Source organism: Telmatherina bonti (genome assembly GCF_933228915.1).
Source record: "Telmatherina bonti genome assembly, chromosome: 11".
NCBI classification, from domain to species: Eukaryota; Metazoa; Chordata; class Actinopteri; order Atheriniformes; family Telmatherinidae; genus Telmatherina; species Telmatherina bonti.
In genome coordinates, this window is record NC_136629.1 from 32,487,995 (window position 1) to 32,506,593 (window position 18,599).

The 18,599-nt window shown below is 39.2% G+C and overlaps 1 protein-coding gene across 3 annotated transcripts in view; it reads left to right on the forward strand.

Moving 5' to 3' along the window:
* Positions 1–6,882: 6,882 nt before the first annotated feature.
* Positions 6,883–18,599, forward strand: part of akt3a (v-akt murine thymoma viral oncogene homolog 3a) — a gene marked incomplete at its 3' end in the record, with an annotated part of 57,272 nt that continues 45,555 nt past the window's right edge. For all 3 annotated transcript variants that reach the window (XM_079248527.1, XM_079248529.1, XM_079248528.1), the window contains exon 1: positions 6,883–6,962. In XM_079248527.1, coding sequence (XP_079104653.1) covers positions 6,917–6,962 — 46 coding nt within the window. In that variant the 5' untranslated portion in view covers positions 6,883–6,916. The remainder of the gene's footprint in view (positions 6,963–18,599) is intronic.

Genomic DNA, 18,599 nt, shown 5'->3' on the forward strand with positions numbered 1-18,599 from the left:
GCTTCTGGCTGTAAGCATTAAAGATACAGTGATACAAATTGCATTGATCCTGTATATATTCTTATCAACATTAAATGAGTGCAGAAGGGCCCACGAAAACCAGACTATGTAATGATATTACATGTAATAAAAACAATACATGGGAAGCATGAGTTTGAGAACCACGATTCAAAGTTTTGGTTTGTACAAATGCCAAAATAAAAGGTATTAAGATGACCAGATGAGGTTTGCTATAAAACATATTTTTATATCTTAAATTCATACTAACACAAATGGAAAAGCTCACAAAGCTTAATTTTAGGGACTATCGATCATCAGTATATCACTTGTCATAAGTTTTCTTTCTGCCGACTAAATTAAGTATAATTGAATTATTTATAAAAGTTATTCTATTCCTATCCTTAGTTTTTGTTTGTTCCCACAATTTGCAGGTATTTACAGGTTCTTTCCCTGCTGCCGTTGAAGAGTTTTCCTGATATTCTGCATGCTATATCCTCCAATCTTTCCCTTGTTTACTGTGGCCAAAAATATCTATTTGAACCCAGAACCAGGATACAAGGCATTTTTCCAGAATGCATCGGGTTTTTTTGCATTTTTACCTGCAGACTTTCATGATGTTTGCAATGAGGATGCATGATAGATTTTCTTCAGTGGACTTGAAGGTCAGGTTTGTGCAGGGACGGCTGCATAACAAGCAGAGCAGGACATGGCCACAGCTGTGTGCTAAAACCCACGGAAGGTGGCTAGCAGCCAAGGGATTCCGCTTTTCTAATGTTCCTTGTGGCGTTTTTCTCTGTTTCAACTCTCTGTATTTATTTAGAATTTCACATTTTGTAAAAAGGAGGATTAATTTAAATGACCTGTAAAATTACAAAATAAACAAATTAGATTTAGAAAATAATAACTAACTATTTCTCATTGCTCAGGCTTATGTAAAAAGAAAAACAAAAGTTGAAAAAAATAATAGCCATTTGTTTTTACAACTAATCACACTAAAAAAACACTGAATATTTGCTATTTTGCATTTGCCCAGGGATATTTTGGCAGTGAGACTGGGAAGCTGGGGATTGAGCGTTGACACTGTTGCATGCATTCACTAAAATGGAAGCACAAATTTAACTGCATGCTCTGGAGTGAGTACAGACATAACTGTACTGTACAGAAAATAAATTGTAAATACATCTGAATATAGTCAAAATATCTCAGAAGATGCATTGACAGAAGTTTTAGATTACATATTGTCTTCAAGATCAAGATACAAAATATTTTAACATTTTTTCCTATATTAACCAGATCAAACTTTTTACTCACTGGGATAAAAAATAATTACTTTCACGCAGGAAAACCTTTTCCTCCCTTCTGCCATGGTTTATGCACCCGGTGAAAACAGTTCATACTAGTGCAAACATCCCTCAGTAGGGTTTTGTGTTATCTAAATACAATATATACTGCATTCACTTGAACACTGGAGATTCACCAGTGTAAAGGGAAATTTACATTGGATATGTTTAAATGTTATGATTAAACCCAAAAATGATTCAATATGGTAATGTTGCAATAATTTTCTGTGAATAAGTATTTCACTTACAGATCTGCTTTTTCCTTAGTTGTTTTAAGATCAGATTTTTTTCATCAGGGTGCCCAAACTTCTGACTATATACTGAGAGAGATGCCCTACTTGTACATGTACTGGTATTGAGTTTGTAAGGATTTAGGCTGACTTGGTTAAAAAAAAAAAAAAAAAAAAAAGTCTTTTCATAAGTAATAACTGTTTTTACAAAAACATGCAAATCTCTGAGGAACAGTAAATCCAAAGTAATTAATGTTCTTCAAAATACTGCTACTTATATAGAATAGGACTGGTTTAACTTACAAAAATTCCCATTCTCATGGGTTTACCATTAATCTTACTCTATTAATCCACCATCCACAAATCTTCACTGCATGACATAACGTGGATGACTGTAACCAGATTAACTCCTAACTCTCGCGATAGTTGGTTCAGTAACCAGCAGAGACGCACGAGATGTTGGCTCGGGATGACCATGAGAGAAGTGCATAGCGGAGGAGAATCAGACGCCAAGCAGGAACTGATGAAACCGAAAGCGGGAGAACAAGACGAGACGGTAGGATGTGCGTGAAACTGCGTGTGTTTGCGTGGTGCACGAGCGAAAGGAGGGAAGGAGGGAAGGAGGGAGGAGGGAGGGGGGTGTTGATGCTTCCCTGAGTGACGTCACTGGCTCTCCTGCAAGTCAAAACAAGCTTTGGATGCGGTAGCTGTAGCTTCCCGCAGCTCCACACGATTATTTCTGCCCCCCTGCTCGAAACGTCAGCTGCTTAGCTTAGCTTGCAATCCCGGATAGCGTCACGTCACCCAGAAGGAAAAAGAGATAACCCGCACGGTTTGGGAAGAGCAGGTGCGCTGGGATATCACGGCACCTGTCGCCACAGGTAATACTGCGAGCCGGCCGCTCTGTTTGGACAGTAAACATGACGAGAGCCCCGCTAAACCTGGCATGATGATGCGTGTTATTGTCATAACAGCGTGTTTGACACTTGGGAGTGATGCGTTGATAAATAACTCAGAATCTACGTCCCTCGTTTTGTAGTTTATTAGGTTCAAAATATCATTTTCAGTGGCTTACATCCGTTTTCTACCATCATGCAACATGCATCAGTTAATCAGCCTCTCTCACCATCCAAGTGGTGCAGTAGTTACTTCTGTTTGTATTACTAATCATTTGTGATCTCAGTGGCAAAGAGCAAACTCAGATTCATCTTTCCAGCGTGATAAACTCCAATCAAAACCTATATATTGTTACATAATACTGACGTCAGAGTTAAAAGCATGAGCACTGCATCAGTGTGCAGACTGGCATGCCAGCTCTCTTTTACACATAGAGCCTTAATAGCAGCACACACACCTTCCAGTGTATGCTGTTTTAACATACAACAGGAAACAAACTCAACCCTAGAATGTGAAGCAAACCTTAACATAAAGCTTCTTCAGCCGCTTTCCTGGACTTAAATGTTTTACCTCCTCTACACTCAAACTTTTACCTACCATATCAAATTCAGGGTGGATGTCAGACAGGTTTCCAGCTAGGAAATCGGGACCAGTGTCGGCTAAATGCGGAGGATTTATGCACCTTATTGTAACTTAAGTTAAAGTTCAATAAGCTCTCTGCTTATTAGAAAAAGGGTTATCTAAAAGCTTAAAGTTTAAGGCATCATAGGTGAATAGCAGTTACAACAACAACACAGGTTTAACTCTTAAAAAAAATAAATGAATTATGTATTTTTGGTTTTAACGTGGTGATCAGACTGCGAGTGAACACAGAGTTCACTCGCCAGGAAGATGTTACCATCATGCCCTGCTAAGTAACCCGTGTAGGATATTGATTAAGATCAATGCTCTTTCATCAGATGTGCATTGCATGAATAAAAAATGTGATTTAAACACATCCTGGGCATGCACAGTGTGATCCTTCATGTGCTGCCAAAGGCTGGCTTTCATTAAACTGGGATGGTTGGTTCACTTCAGTGGAAGTCGGCCAGAGTTTGCATGAGGCCAGCGACTGGGGCGGGAAGGGTTGAAGTGAGGTGAGATGAGGTAAGATGTGCTGGTATGTCCCCACAAGAGGATTTAAAGGATACCTTTCTCTTTGGAGCTCATTTAAAGTGGAATAATAACCTTGAAAAAGTTGTAACATGGTGCTGTTTGCATCATTTTATATTAATAAATAAAAAAGCTTTTTGAAATGTTAACATCTTCTAGCCAATTAGCAAACATTATGTAATTGTGTGTGTGTGTACAGAAGTTGCACAAGTTAATAGATTCTCTTCCATCTTGGCTTCACTACATGACAGTAGTGGCAAATATATAGAAACCTAAGAAACGTGTGAGGAATAACATCGATAAAAAGACTTGTCTTGAAATGTGGTTGGAAAATTTTGGGGTCTAAACATGGATCTCTTTGATCCGTTTCTTTCTGGCTACTAGATGAGGATAATATGGTGTCATCCAATTATCCTTTTGGTCCAAATTGATTTAAAACTAATTGTGCGTGAACATAACAGCTTGTGAAAATTTTGCTTTGTTCACATTTTTGATGAATTTCCCATTTTTCCAGTTAAAACATCTTAGTCAGATCTGATCTATGGCAGTGATTTTTTTTTTTAGGTTAATTGGCATTACAGTGTGCAGATTTGAACATCGGTGACAAAAAAAAAAAAAAACTTTTCAGAAACAAATATGATGAACCTGCATGATTCTTGCACTATATTATATTATTATTATATATTATATTATTATATATTTGAATGTCTGCTTATCAAGCAGTATTTCTGTTTGCTTCATCAGTCTTCGTGTCATTTATGTTTTTACATTTCATCTCTGTTCTTTTTTTTATATTTAATTCTGTCCACGGCAGTTTGATATTATGAAGTTAATGTTGTCCATCAGGTGCTTTCCCAGTGTTTCCCCGTGGTTTGTTCAACACGGCAGTGCATGCGTCACCATGGCAACAGTCATTCTGATGACAAGAGGTTACCACTGTCTGGATTCTCTTCTCTCCTCTTTTCTCTTCTCTCCTGTCTTTCCTCTTCTCTTCTTCTCTTCTCTTCTCTTTCCTCTTCTCTTCTTCTCTTCTCTTCTTCTCTTTTCTTTTCTTTTCTTCTCTTCTCTTTTCTCTTCTCTCCTGTCTTTCCTCTTCTCTTCTTCTCTTCTCTTCTCTTCTCTTCTTCTCTTCTCTTCTTCTCTTTTCTTTTCTTCTCTTCTCTTCTCTTTTCTCTTCTCTCCTGTCTTTCCTCTTCTTCTCTTCTCTTCTTCTCTTGTCTTTTCTTTTCTTCTCTTCTCTTTCCTCTTCTCTTCTTCTCTTCTCTTCTTCTCTTGTCTTTTCTTTTCTTCTCTTCTCTTTCCTCTTCTCTCCTGTCTTTCCTCTTCTCTTCTCTTTCCTCTTCTCTCCTCTTCTCTTCTCTTCTCTTCTCTTTCCTCTTCTCTTCTCTTCTCTTCTCTTTCCTCTTCTCTCCTCTTCTCTTCTCTTCTCTTCTCTTTCCTCTTCTCTCCTGTCTTTCCTCTTCTCTTCTCTTTCCTCTTCTCTTCTCTTCTCTTCTCTTCTCTTCTCTTCTCTTCTCTTCTCTTCTCTTCTCTATCTGGACCATGGCTGTCCAGATTAAGAGTAAAGCTAAATTGTCCTTGACCAACACTGTAGTGTTAAAGTACAATCCAGTACGCATTTAAGTACGGTTTTATATTAAGAATTGGGTCCCCTTTAATATGATTACTTGGGGTGTATGTCACTTTAAATGGTCGTTTCTTAATTAGTGGTAACCCAACTTTTAGTAATATTTATAGATTTTTTTTTCCCATTAATTCCGACATGTCTCCTGAATTGACGGTGAAACATCTTAAACTTTTCAGGTACTGCTTAGAGTGAAGCTTTGGCATTTTGTCTATACACTGACCAGTTGAGTTTAATTTAACATTTAACCAAATGATTTAAATAAAAAACACAAATCCAGATGTCTTTATACAAGTAGAACCCCCCCCCTTTTTTTTTTCTTTAATTTTTATTAGAAAAGTTGCCTTTGATATTTTACACATCTGTGATTCTTCACCTGCTTTCCAACTGGTCACGATTCCGCTGCTTCAACATAAAAAAAGCCTTAAAAAAACCCCTCCAAGTGGTGTATTTGTCGTCTGTGAGAGTGTTCCAGCCTTTGCTCTGACGCTGCAGTCCCTCCCTCCATGTGTCTGCAGCAGTGCAGACACTAGCTGATCTGAATACTGATTTCCAGCAAAAGGACTCTGACTGTAGCCTAACCACGGTAGTGCTGGTCTCCATTCAAGCCGAGCGGCGTAGTGTTCTTACGGGTTGTGTAATGTAGTGTAGTAGGGTGCATTTGAGGTGAACGCGGCAGCTATGCAGACAGACAGAGAGAGGGGGAGAGGGAAAGCAGGAGTGAGACGACAGAGAGGTGCAGAGATTTGCTGAGAGAAAGCGAGTGTGAGAGCATCCCTAACTGCCGTTGTTGCTATTTTTAACTAAGCTCTACTCCAGAGTCCTGAGATGCTCTCCCACCTCCCACACAGACAGACAGATCAGCCTACATGCACACATTAACAAAATAACCTAACCTACAGAAATACATGAAACTCAGACAGCTAGACTCCATACTGTATTCGGCCTCCTCTAACTGCAGCAGAACTGCCTGTGAATGAAGCAGAAGTCGAGCTTAGTGATGTCGGTTTAGCAATCAAGGTCAGTTTTTTACTTCAGCAAAAGCTGAGCAATAAATTCATCCTGTTTATCAAAGTGTTGGCTTTTAGAAAGAGGAACTGTGTGTTTGATTGGGTGGGTGTGTGGGGGGGAGAAGAAGCATTTGTCCCCACGACAACTAGTTGTTTCTCTTCTCAGACATTGTGAAGCAGAAGAAGAGGAAAACGAATCCATGCCTTCTTCTTTTTTTTTTTTTTTTTATTAATTATTTTTTTTTCCTTTCACTTCCTTCCAGCCTGAGTCACTACTGGTGAAGAGGAAGGTCTGGAGAGGGAACGCGAGAGGAGGAGGAGGTGGAAGAGGAGGAGGGGGAGAAACAGAAGAAGAAGAAGAACGAAGGGAGGCAGGGAGATAAGCCACAACAGGAAGCAAAACGACACACACACACAGGGAGACATACACGCCGCTTGTTTGTGTGTGTCTGAGAGAGAGAGAGAGAGACCGCGCGGACTAGAGGGTGAACGGGAAAGGAAGGAAGGGAGGGAGAGTGACGCGGAGGCTGGGAGAGCCGCCCCCCCCTCCCCCTCCTCCTCTCCTCTCCTCCTCTCCCTCTCTTTCTCTCCTCTCCTCCCCTCCTCCCTCTCTCTCTGTGTGGAGCAGGCGTGTAGCGGCATCAGACTCGGCGTGAAGGAACCATGAGCGATGTCACCATCGTTAGAGAGGGATGGCTCCAGAAACGGGGTAGGTACATCCCGAGCCTCTCTCGTTCTACTTCCCTCCACTGTGCCTCTCTTTCCTCTCTCTTCTTCTCTGCCTCTTGTCTAGACTGAGGGCCTGGCCGTGCCTGTCCACATGTGCCGGTGGGAGGATGGAAGTGTTTGCGATTGACTGTGTGTGATCACATGGATGTCTGATAATCTACTGTACCCTATATGTTTGAGTGTGTCTCTTCATGATAAGCCTAGCTGGATGTTTGCTTGCTAAGCCTCTGTGTGGTTTATTCAGGCTGTGTCTGAATGAGCAGTGTGCATGGTATGTGTGTGTGCAGTTACTGTAGTAACATCTCCAAGACCCTTTAGTTACACTGCATGGAGCACTGGTGTTTATTGTTGTTGTTGTTGTTGTTGTTGTTGTTTTCTGTTAAGTTCTGTTGTCTCTACTAGTCTGTGAAATCAAATTAGCTCAGATATTTGAGGAGGTGTTAAACAGTTGTGTCTTAAGTTCAGAGGATATCCTAAATGGTGTCAGTGGGAGTCATAAGAGTTTGAGAGGGCAGTTGAAGCTCTGAGGCGTTGTGACAACACATCCTGTTTACAGCCAGTTGTGTGAGAAATAATGAAAATTTGTAACAGTTGAAGAGCATGTGGCAAGTAAAAAAAACCAAAAAAAAAAACCCCAGCACTTCCCTGTTGTTAGACCTTAACGGCTTGCAGGTTGCTCAGTAAATCCACTGCAACAGGTGAAAAGTCATTTGCATCTTGAGGAGGGGGGTGATGATGACGTAGCTCTGTGATTCCAGCTGGGTTCTTTGGGACTATGTATTTTTTTTTTGTATTAAACCACAATTTCATAGAGTTGTGTGTCTGTTGGAGCTGATTCCTCCAGGCACAAGTTGAAGTGTTTCTGAATTTATGTGTGTGTATTTGGATGAGATGGGGGATTTCCAGACTTTTAAGCCAATGAGCACCATCCCCTCGACGATGTGATGGTTTCTAGGAATGTGTAACAGAAACTGTTGAACAGGAAGTGACATGGATGCAAAGTCCACTGCAGATTTCTAGGAAATGTAGGCTCAGAACATGCTGCTGCTCACTAGCTGGACTGGATTCTCTTTTGCTTTTTCAAAGACAATGCAGATGTAGACACGCACAAACACACATGCACATTCGCAGAAAACAGCATGTACTTTTAAAAACGGGCGGGTGTATGTGTGTGTGCCAGCTCCATGGTGCGATCCTCATTCTTCTGTGCATATTAAGAGAAACACGTTGCCCTCAGTCACGACGCAGCGATAGCAGGGTTTGTCAGCATGGGAGAGGGGTTAGGGAGGGAAGGAGGGGTGTTTGTGACAGGAATATGAATGTTTGTGTAAATCTTTGTCTGTGTTGGTTTGTGGGGAGAGGTACTGGGTCACAGTGCTGACTCACTTGCCAGGTCGTGATACAGCAAAGACTGCAGACTTAGTCACTGAAATGAAACATCAAATGAGACCTGAACGTAGTGAAGCATCAGAGAGATGTACATGCTTAAGACAAGCTGGGATGCTACGGTTAGTTTCCCCCTTTTATGAAAAGTTCTCCTCTATTTATGTCTTGTACTGGGTACAAGACAATCACACAAATAAATGCAAGTTTAAAAAGACGGTAGAGGCCAGAAAAATGAACAGAATCTGATTGGAAAAAAAGAGTGCTTAGCTACCATGTAAACTCTGATTTGTACTGCCTTGTTGTTCATGCTGGATGAGGATGTTTTTATTTGGCTTTTAATAATAAATTTGAGATAGTTTTGATGGATTTATTTGCCTTTTTGTAAATCCATCTCTATTCATTTATTCAGGTAAATCCTTAAGATGTTTTGGTTTTTTGGTTGTGCTGTAATTCAGTGAGATTTGACTTGTGCTTATATATATATATTTTTTTTTTGAAGTTCAGGTCTACTTTTAGTTAGGACCAAAAGAACTGCATACTTACTGTTTGGTACATTGTCATTGCCAAAAAGGTAAAAACATAGCTGTACAGTTGTGGTGACTGTTGTAGTTTACTTTAGATCATTTCTCCTGAATGGGTGATAACTTTAAATGCTGTTTTTGAAATTTTGGCAGTGAGTTTATACTGCAACATATTAAAGTTTCTAACAGTTTTATACTCTTAATAACTTATCTGGTGATGAAGAGAAATATCTGACTTTTTAAAGCACTAATTGTGATGACTTCTCATGGGAAAATTTAGTCAAACATCACAGGCATGTAACCTAATGATGGAGTCACTCATTAACCCTTTACACATCAGAGGATGCTGATCAATGTTATTCATGTAAACCGCCCTCAGGAACAACAGCATGTGTATCTCAGTAGATTTCGGCTTCTAGTGTAAATGTGCAGAAATAATTAAAAAACGTAAAGATTGAAACTGATTCCTCACAACCATCATTTCATGAATGAACTTGCAACACAGAGGCAAACGTTTGGATGATCATCTCTACAAAGTACAGAACACTGTGTCCTTAGATGACCGGGCCTTCCCGAACACACTCTGACTACCCTGACGTTTACTTCCTTCCTCCTCTCATAAATCAGAGATGCAGTTGGCTGCATCATTTCTTTATGCGATGAACAGTTATAATCAAAACAACAAACTTACAACAGGAACAACAGATGTTTAAAACCCTGTTAAAGCCTTTATTATGAATCCTCAGTTATCATAATGGCACTTAAAGAATGGTGGGAAACTGAGTGGAGGTGTGTTCTCTGGAAGGGCTTTTTGTTGTGTGTTTTGGGGGCAGACGTCAGATGTTGTTTTCCTAACAAGTTTAGTCCATTTTCACCTTGCGGTGAAAATCTAAAACCAAAGTACACCCACCTTCGTTTCTGCTGCAGCCAGGACTTTACCGTCTGTAAACCTGCATGAGGCCACAGAAGTCACACTCAGCCACTGTTGCAGTGGATACTGTTACCTCCACCAGCATTAGCCCACACAACAGTCAGCACAACAGATGGCCGGGAGGGAGGGGAGAGAGACAAGGAGAACAGCATCGTCTTTTCTTTGACACTCTTTCTGTCCTCCAGAGGTGTTTTTATGTCTTTTTTTCTGCAAAGTTACTAATCAGAAGTGATGCATCTTTGTCAAAGTAAAGCGAGTTTTATTTGAAACTGTTTTTGTAGTGATGGATGATCAGTGATTTTGAAGCGTAAAGCTACCTCATATCAGATAATGAATAAAGGATGTTGTGTGTGTGCTACTCTCTTCCTTTTATTATTGAAGTTACTGGCAGCTTTTAGAGAGAGTCATGCCTTTATTTGAGGTTAGTCATCATCATCATCATCATCATCATCATCATCATCATGAACATATTATATCTGAGCTGCATTTAACTTAACCATCTAAATGTATCTCAAAAGTAAACTTTATTTCTTTTAGACCTTCACCAGTGTTAAAGATCTTACTTAGGTCAAGCATAATTAGAGTGTAGACTGCATTTGAGATTAAACAGTATCTCAAACCAAGACTTCTCTGCTAATATATTACTTTATTCTTAAATATTGTCATATTACATTCAAATGAGATAGTTTACTAATTTTATTTATATTTCTCACTACTGATTGTGCTTTAATGTGATTGCATCTTGAGGTAAAAGCAGTGTTAGATTATTTTAACTTATACATTGACTTGAAAGTGCCTGATATCAACAACCGATTGCAAAGTTGGGACAGCGGATATGGATACAGTCAGGAAGTGGCTCTATTAGATGCTCTCTTCATAAAATTCAATTTTTTTTAATGTGTCCCAATCTGTCTGCATCTTGTCATGATCTTATGAGAAATCAATACATAGTGAGAAGCAACATCATCTTCTATCAGTTCTTCTTCTGTCCACTGTCTCTACCATATAATCCCTCTGGGAGCTCTGTTTGCTTTACTGTATACATTATCCTACTGTGGGGTTCATTGGGTGCAGTGCAGTGCAGTGCAGTGAGGCAGCCATCTTGGCTCAGTGAGTTCAGTGAGTTCAGTGTTGCTGGAGGCTGGCTGGCTGGATCAGGTGGCAGTGCCAGATCTCTGATATCAATCACCAGTCGCTGCTGCCGCCACTGTCTGCTATGTCCCTTTCCCTTCTCCTCTCCTCTCCTCTCTTCTCTCCTGTTTCTCCAACTCGCATGCATATACAGGGCAGTAGATGACAGGCAGACAGTGCAGGCTTTGTTATGAATGGCATCCTCTTGCACATCCGGAGGAAGTGTACACTCCAGTGTGGCTTTACAAACTGTCTCCATTGTCCTAAGAATGAGTCACTCTACACTGCAGATAATGGCAGTCAGCCAGACAGACTGACAGCATAGCACAGACAGACGTGTCTGCAGAGCCCACAGTAAAACCGTGAAGGAACGACAGGCAGAGAGACAGATAGTTTGACAGATTTAGCTGTACCGTGGAACAGAGGGAGGCGACTCAAAACTAGCAGGTTCAGACATAATTATCTAAATTTATGGTTGTTGACAAGATAATGTAGGAAATGAACCTTAAAACTTGACCTCAAAGTATCAGTCAGCCGGTCAGAGAATGGGTTTAAAGTGTATATGTTTATCATGTTGGGAAGTAAATGGCTTTAGACGTGATATCTCTATGAATTCAGTCAGTATGATCTGCAGTTAGAGAAGCATCCTTGTAAAAGCTATGCAAGCCAGTGGATTAATGGATGGGTGTGTGAATGGACTAATGTAGAGCAAGACCGTCTCAGATAAATGAATGAATGGATCAATGAATGGAGTGCTGATTGTTGCAGATGGAGAACTTGGATAGAGGAAGCAAGAGGGGGTGAAGGGAAAAGAGGTTGAGTAATGGGATTAGTTTGCAGCTCAGGATCATCAAAATGCTGACCTCAAACATTTGATCATGATGTCTATGGGTGCACATGCGGTCACACATACACACATTACAGATTATTCTCCATAGTTAATATTGATTAATTTGGTTATTACCATGCTTTGCTTTAAATATGTTGCATACGGCACACTTGTTACTTGGTAGAAAATGTGATGAGAGAAGGATTCATGGACAATAGTTTTTGGAATATAACTTATGAGTTGAAAAATTAGACTGAAAGTTAGATTGCGATTAAATTCAGGTCGAAGTCGATGATATGCATTGACACATTTTCGGTGGATTCATCTACGAACCAGCTGTGCATCGCTGAGCATCCTCCAGCCCACTAGTTAGAAGCAATGCAACTGCTGTTTGCCAAGAAAACCCAATAGGGAGAATTAAAAATAAAGACATAAATACATTGACTGTAAGAGAGAATAAGTTGGGATATACTTGCTGTGTGTGGAAACATGTATGTCATTCTGCAGTGTGTGTGTACATACATACTGAAGCATGACAGTATCACAAACTGTAGCAGCAGCAAAAACTGTTCTGTACTGGAGGTCACCTCTAGGGGCAGTGCACAGCAGGCGGACTCTGAATTAGTAAAAAAAAAAAAAAAAGTCCAAAATGATGGTCGTATTGTATTTCTAAGATTTTTCATGAACAACAGTGTACCAGTCTGCTGCCAACTAAAAAGACACAAGTGTTGTTGCTGTTCAACCGGAAGGAAAAATCCCAAAGAAATCAGTTGTTGCAAACAAGACCTGAGAGCTGCTCTTATAAACTATGTGTTGTGTTTACCTCAGACCTGTGTTCATGCTCTTGTTTGCATGAATTCCACGAGTGTTCAAGCAGATATTACTGGTATTACTATTACTGGTACTCGACTGGTTGGGGTGGAGAGGACAGGAAAGACAGATCAACATGCACTGCAGGAAGACCTGCGGAAAAAGGAGAAAACATATTAATGATGGCAATATTGTCAAATATTTATACGTGAAGGAGAAGGAGCAAGGTACTACTCGTCAGGTGACATCCCCAATGCTACATAACTATCCACCAACTATAAGAGCAGAACCTGGACAGTTGAGCCCCATACATGCAGACTCCAACTCAGCAGATGCTCAAATCCTAACAATTGGATTTGTTAAAAAGGAAGGTCTTCAGCTTGATCTTAAAGGTCGAGAGAGAATCGGCCCGATCCCGCAGTGGAAGCTGGTTCCATAAGAAAGGAGCCTGACAGCTAAAGCCCTTTCCTCCCATCGTACTCTTCGAGACTCTGGGAACCACAAGTAAACCTGCAGTCTGAGAGCAAAGTGCTCTATTTGGAATATATGAAACTATGATATCTTTAATGTACAATGGCGCTTGGTCATGGAGAGCTTTATATGTGAGCAGAAGAATTTTAAACTATCCTATCAAACAGGGAGCCAGTGTAGAGAAGCTAAAACTGGTGAAATATGGTCTCTCCCACTAGTTCTCATCAGAACCTTCGCTGCAGCATTTTGGATCAGCTGGAGACTTTTCAGGGCATATTTGGGACAACCCAAAAATAAGCAATTGCTGTAATCCAGTCTGGAAGTAATAACTATTTTTTCTGCATCTTTCTGAGACAAGATGCCCCTAATTTTTGCAATACTATGCAGGTGGAAGAAGCCGGTTCTAGAAACCTTTTCTGCGAGCTGAATGACAAATCCTGGTCAAAATAACTCCAAGGTTTCCCATCGTAGTACTAGAAGCCAAATATTTGCCATCTAGACTAATTACATAACTGGATAATTTTGTCCTAAGTTTTTTCAGGCCTGAAGACAACAGCCTCGAGTGCCCGAGTTTAAAAGGAGAAAATTCAGTCATCCAAGTCTTGATGTCTGTAAGACATATTTGTAATCTAACAAACCGATTAGTTTCATCAGGCTTCATGGAGGGGTAAATCTGAGTATCATCTGCATAGCAATGAAATGTTATACCTTTTTTCCAAAGCAACTTACATCTGAGAGTAAGAACAACACAACACATTCTTTTATGTAGCTCATTTGTTGCTTTTCTTTTAATGCTCACACTGATTTGAGCACCTGAATGCAGGCTATTCAAACACAGGTTGTTTCTTTGCCGTCTTTTCAAACTTTTCTGACTCTTGATGCACATTTTGTTCCTCATTAACTAATGAATAGAAACCAGTTGATGAATCAAATTAAAACTAATATTTCTGCAGTATTCCGTTGTGATCTTATTACAGGAGCATCTTTGTCCTTACTGAAAAGCCACCTGAGTATAAGTAGAAGCCAGAATCTATGTTTAAATGTGCTAACACAAGGATTAGACCAAGAGTAGTGTGTAGTTAACTCTTGAGGTACTGTGGGCTGCTTTGAGTAGGTTTTGTGTTGATTAGAGGAGGCAGGTTTGAGTGGGGGTTGGATTGACTGATTTAGGCCAAAAGATTAGTGCAAAGGGGCTAAAAGCTAGTGAGTTAGCTTGCTAGAAAGGCAACCTAGAATGGGACTGTGTTCGAGAAATATTGATTCTTTTGTATTACATTTTATATTTTTTATTTTTTGTTTTTCTTTGATATCAGAATCTGTTTCTGGGTTTCAAAAGCAGCCCTAATATAATTTTGTGTTATTTGGAGGCTTTGTGTTACTGTGATCAACAGTTGCTGCTTCTTGGGTATCATGTGTGATACATAATCTTAACACTCATCCTGTTAAATAATATAACAGTACAGTCTGAAAGCGTGTCTTAGACAAGCCTTTCAACAAGGTATTATACCATAGTCTTTTTAAAATCTTAATACAATAAACTCTAAGGACACTACATTTACTGAAGCAGATGTTGCATGGTTGATGCCCCCTCCCCTCCTTTTGAATGTTTTTGTTCATTTTGGCAGAGGAAAGGTGGTTTCAAAGAAATGTATTAGCGATAGACAGCAGTCCACATCTGTTCGCCAAAGGCAACTTGACAGCTGTTTCGGCTTTAAAGCATCCCATCATGCTTTTTCTCCACTGCTACTTTTGCAAGAGTCTGTACTAGGGCTGCTCAATTATGGCAAAAATTATAATAACAATTATTTTGACTGAAATTGTGATCTTGATTATTTAACACAATTATCCAGTATTTTTAAACAACACTGCATGTCCTGGTCTGAATAATAATAATAATAATAATAATAATAATAATAATATTTATTATTATTATTATTATTATTATTGTTGATAATCAAATGGATCAAATCAAAAGGATCCAGTCAAAATAATAATAATAATAATAATAATAATAATATTATAAATAATAATATTAATAATAATTATATTATTATTATTATTATTATTATTAATAATAATAATAATAATAATAATAATAATAATAAAAATCAACTCCGTGTTGTGCATTATAACCGTCTAATGCACGGTTCCGAGTCATTTAATCTGTTTGTCATGGTCCCACACAGGAAAAAATTTATAACAAATTTTTATTTCTTTTTTTACAACACTTGCCAAATGTGCTGAAGTATAGGAACTATTTTATGTTGACCTCGATGTACGTTTTATGTCAAACAACCGCTGTTAGGCTACAGCGCGTTTCTCTCATTCACCTGTGAAAAGACAGCTGATTTGAACCAGCTGATTAATGCGTTGCTATGGTGACGCCCCGTAACGGAGGCATCGTGCAGTGTTTAACTCGCCGAACTATGTATACGAAAATAATGCAGCCAGTTCTCACTGACAATGGTATAAACTATGTTTAGGTGAACTTCCACAACCTACTGCTGTTATTCTACATTGACCTGCAGCCGGAGCGACTGAGACTGGCCGCCTGGGAGTGCTTTAGGACGGGAGAGACTCCCGCTGCTCGTTCCTTGCAGTAACTGCAGAACAATATGTGCCTTCAAGTCAGTCACCAAAACACCAGAAAAGTCTCCAATAACTCCTGGAAAAGTTGCTAGATTTGTCGCTTTTAACAAAAACGTCGCCAGATTTAGCGAGAAAGTCGCCAAGTTGGCAACAGTGTCTGAATGAAACCAAAACGGCTGTGGGAGGAGTTTACAGCGCAGCGCTGCAATGCCAGAGACACTCGATTAGAAAACAGCAGGAGAGGAAACTGCAAAGAGAAAAATAATCACACCCTTTTATTTTTATGATCGTTGAAAAGCCAAATGGTAATTGAGATTAAAATCCGATTAATCGCCCAGCCCTAGTCTGTACTGCTTCATTTGTAAAACAGTGGATCAGGTTCAGAGATCAGTTCCTCTGCTCCAGAATCCTGTATGGAAACCAGCAGCTTTTAAAAGTTATTGCAGTCACCTTTTTTAGTGTTTCTGAATGAATAATCCTGTCTAATCGCTGTCAGATTTGCCGCAGTTATCTATAAGCTGTCAAACTGGGCACATGCGAACTAGGAAACCATAAACCACTCCTGATATGTTTGCTTGAGCGTGAGATGTGTACATGTTGTGCCAACAGCTCTGAATAAAGTCTTTTTTTTAAGTGTCAGGTCACTGCATTTTATATCTGATACTTATTTTAGTTCAAATCTGCTATTCTTTTCAAGTACATTTTCTACATTAACGATATTTTTAATCATACAAATGCATATTTTAAAGGCATTATGACCAAATAATTTGATTTCAATCTTATTATTTTAAGTACTTGATTTAATCTCAATATAAATGTTGTTATAACCTTGCAGCCATATTCCACCCTGGAAACACAAACAGGTGTTTCATAATGCAGATTTTTTTTAGGTGTTTATCATTTATATGCATACATCTCTTTGTAGGGCACTCAAATAATTTAATTAAATCCTGCCAATATAAAGATTTTCTTGGACTCTTGTTGTAACATTTGTGTCTTGGCTGGATTTTCAGCTTCAAGCTTCAGATCTCTTTGATTTTACTTGAATAATAATTCTTATCTACCCTTTGTATGCATGACATTGGCTGAATGAATGAATACAGAACTAATGCTAACAGATATTAGCTGCTGCTTGTGTAATTCTGAGTTTTCCAAATAAAGGAGCAGTTGAAAGCAAGGAATATTAAAGACCAGAGGCGTTACAGCTTCATTGGTTTGTTAGTACTGTACTTGAGATATTATTTTTTTCCCCCACAACTGCTAATTTTATCAAAGTAGTGTACAACGAAGGAATTAGCATAGCTGAGCCTTTTTTGCCTCTGCAAGCAAACAAAACATAAAACCCAATGAAGATTGATCATATTTTAGTCATGCACTGATTACAAGCTACGAATCTCATTTAAGACATGTAAAATCTGGTGGTTACAAAGGGAAAACCCAAGTTTACTGTTTACGGGAAAAAAATATTATGTGTATTTGTTAAAGTATTTTACTACTTAATTCATTCATTTCCTTTTCCAATGTGATGGCAAACATTTACACACGATAATGTTCATTTAGTTCAGTATGCCCAAATTCAGAATACTTAATTCAGTTTTTAGATGAATAAAACTGAAATAAAATTAATTTCATGAATTAATTATTATCAGGTATAAGTAGGAAAAGACTCGACTGCGAAATCATAACCATTATTGGTGAACCATTTTAGGTTTTGAATTGATTCTGTTTTCTGCCTTTTGACTTTTTTTTTTTATTTTTTATTTTTTTTACTTAGTGGCTATTTTATAGCAGTTGCGGTGCGCGCTCCCGATGTAGTGCAGTGGCGGGAGGCGGGGCTTAATGCGGAAGAGTCTCAATCCACTCGTTTTGCCCGCAGGCTGATCTGACAGCCTACGGAAAGGGTCGGTCTGAAGTAAATAAAGCCATTTGTGGCAATAACTCGATCAATCCCAGGCCTTCTGGGCTCAGAAATAAAAATGAATTAGCCTAAAATGCACATAATAGTTCCACTTTAACTTTGAAACAACTAGTGATAAATATTAAACATTAATGGAACTCATTTATAAAAACAGTACACAAAACCGTTGTCTAAACCAAAAGACACGGCTGTGAAATGCTAACGTATGCCAACCATCAGAACACCGGTGGGCTTTCTCCTCTAACCTGTGCTGGGAACATAACATGAGCTGTCGCATGTTTGTAGTATTACTATTATATTTTATTTTAGCTTTAAACAAATCCCATATGTAGAAAGTCTTATCTAGCAGTTCTTATGTTCTAAAATGTTTCCAAACACTAGCCTCAAACTCGATCAGTAACTCTAACACTCAGCTACAGTGGTAGCAACGCTCGCTTCCACCTTCTTGGTATCTCTGTTGTGTACTGTTTGTGGCCCGGACAGGTCAGGGGAACAAACTGGTCTGTCTCCCTGGGGCTGGGGCTGGGCAATATGACCAAAATCTCATATCCCAAAATAGCTCATTTTATTTCCCCATACTGATATAAATAACTATATAAAACTGTTCATGTAATTTTGTGTCAGTCATCAGTTATGTGTCAGACATGCTTGGCAACGGCAGCAGTGATCTCCTTCCATCTGGGGGAACTATGGTCGTATGACGTTTCACGGGTAAATGCCTGTTGCAGCGTTTGTGTCTGAAGTTTATTATGAATGCTTTCGCCACCACTTGAAGTTGCTTTTGCTCATTGACTCTATTCATTATTCTGTATTATTTATCCTGATTCTTGTGCAGGTGATAACATGAGTTACCGGTACTTGTGTCTAAGTCCATTGTTTGGACTGTGAGCTAGTCTGTTGTCGGTTCCACGTCGGTCTTTTTATATCCAGACTGCATCCATACAACTGAGATTTCCCCTCTTTTATGAACAAGCTCATCAGTTTTGGTTGGCTGGTCATCTTTTAGTGAATTTCCCTGCTCTGAAACATGT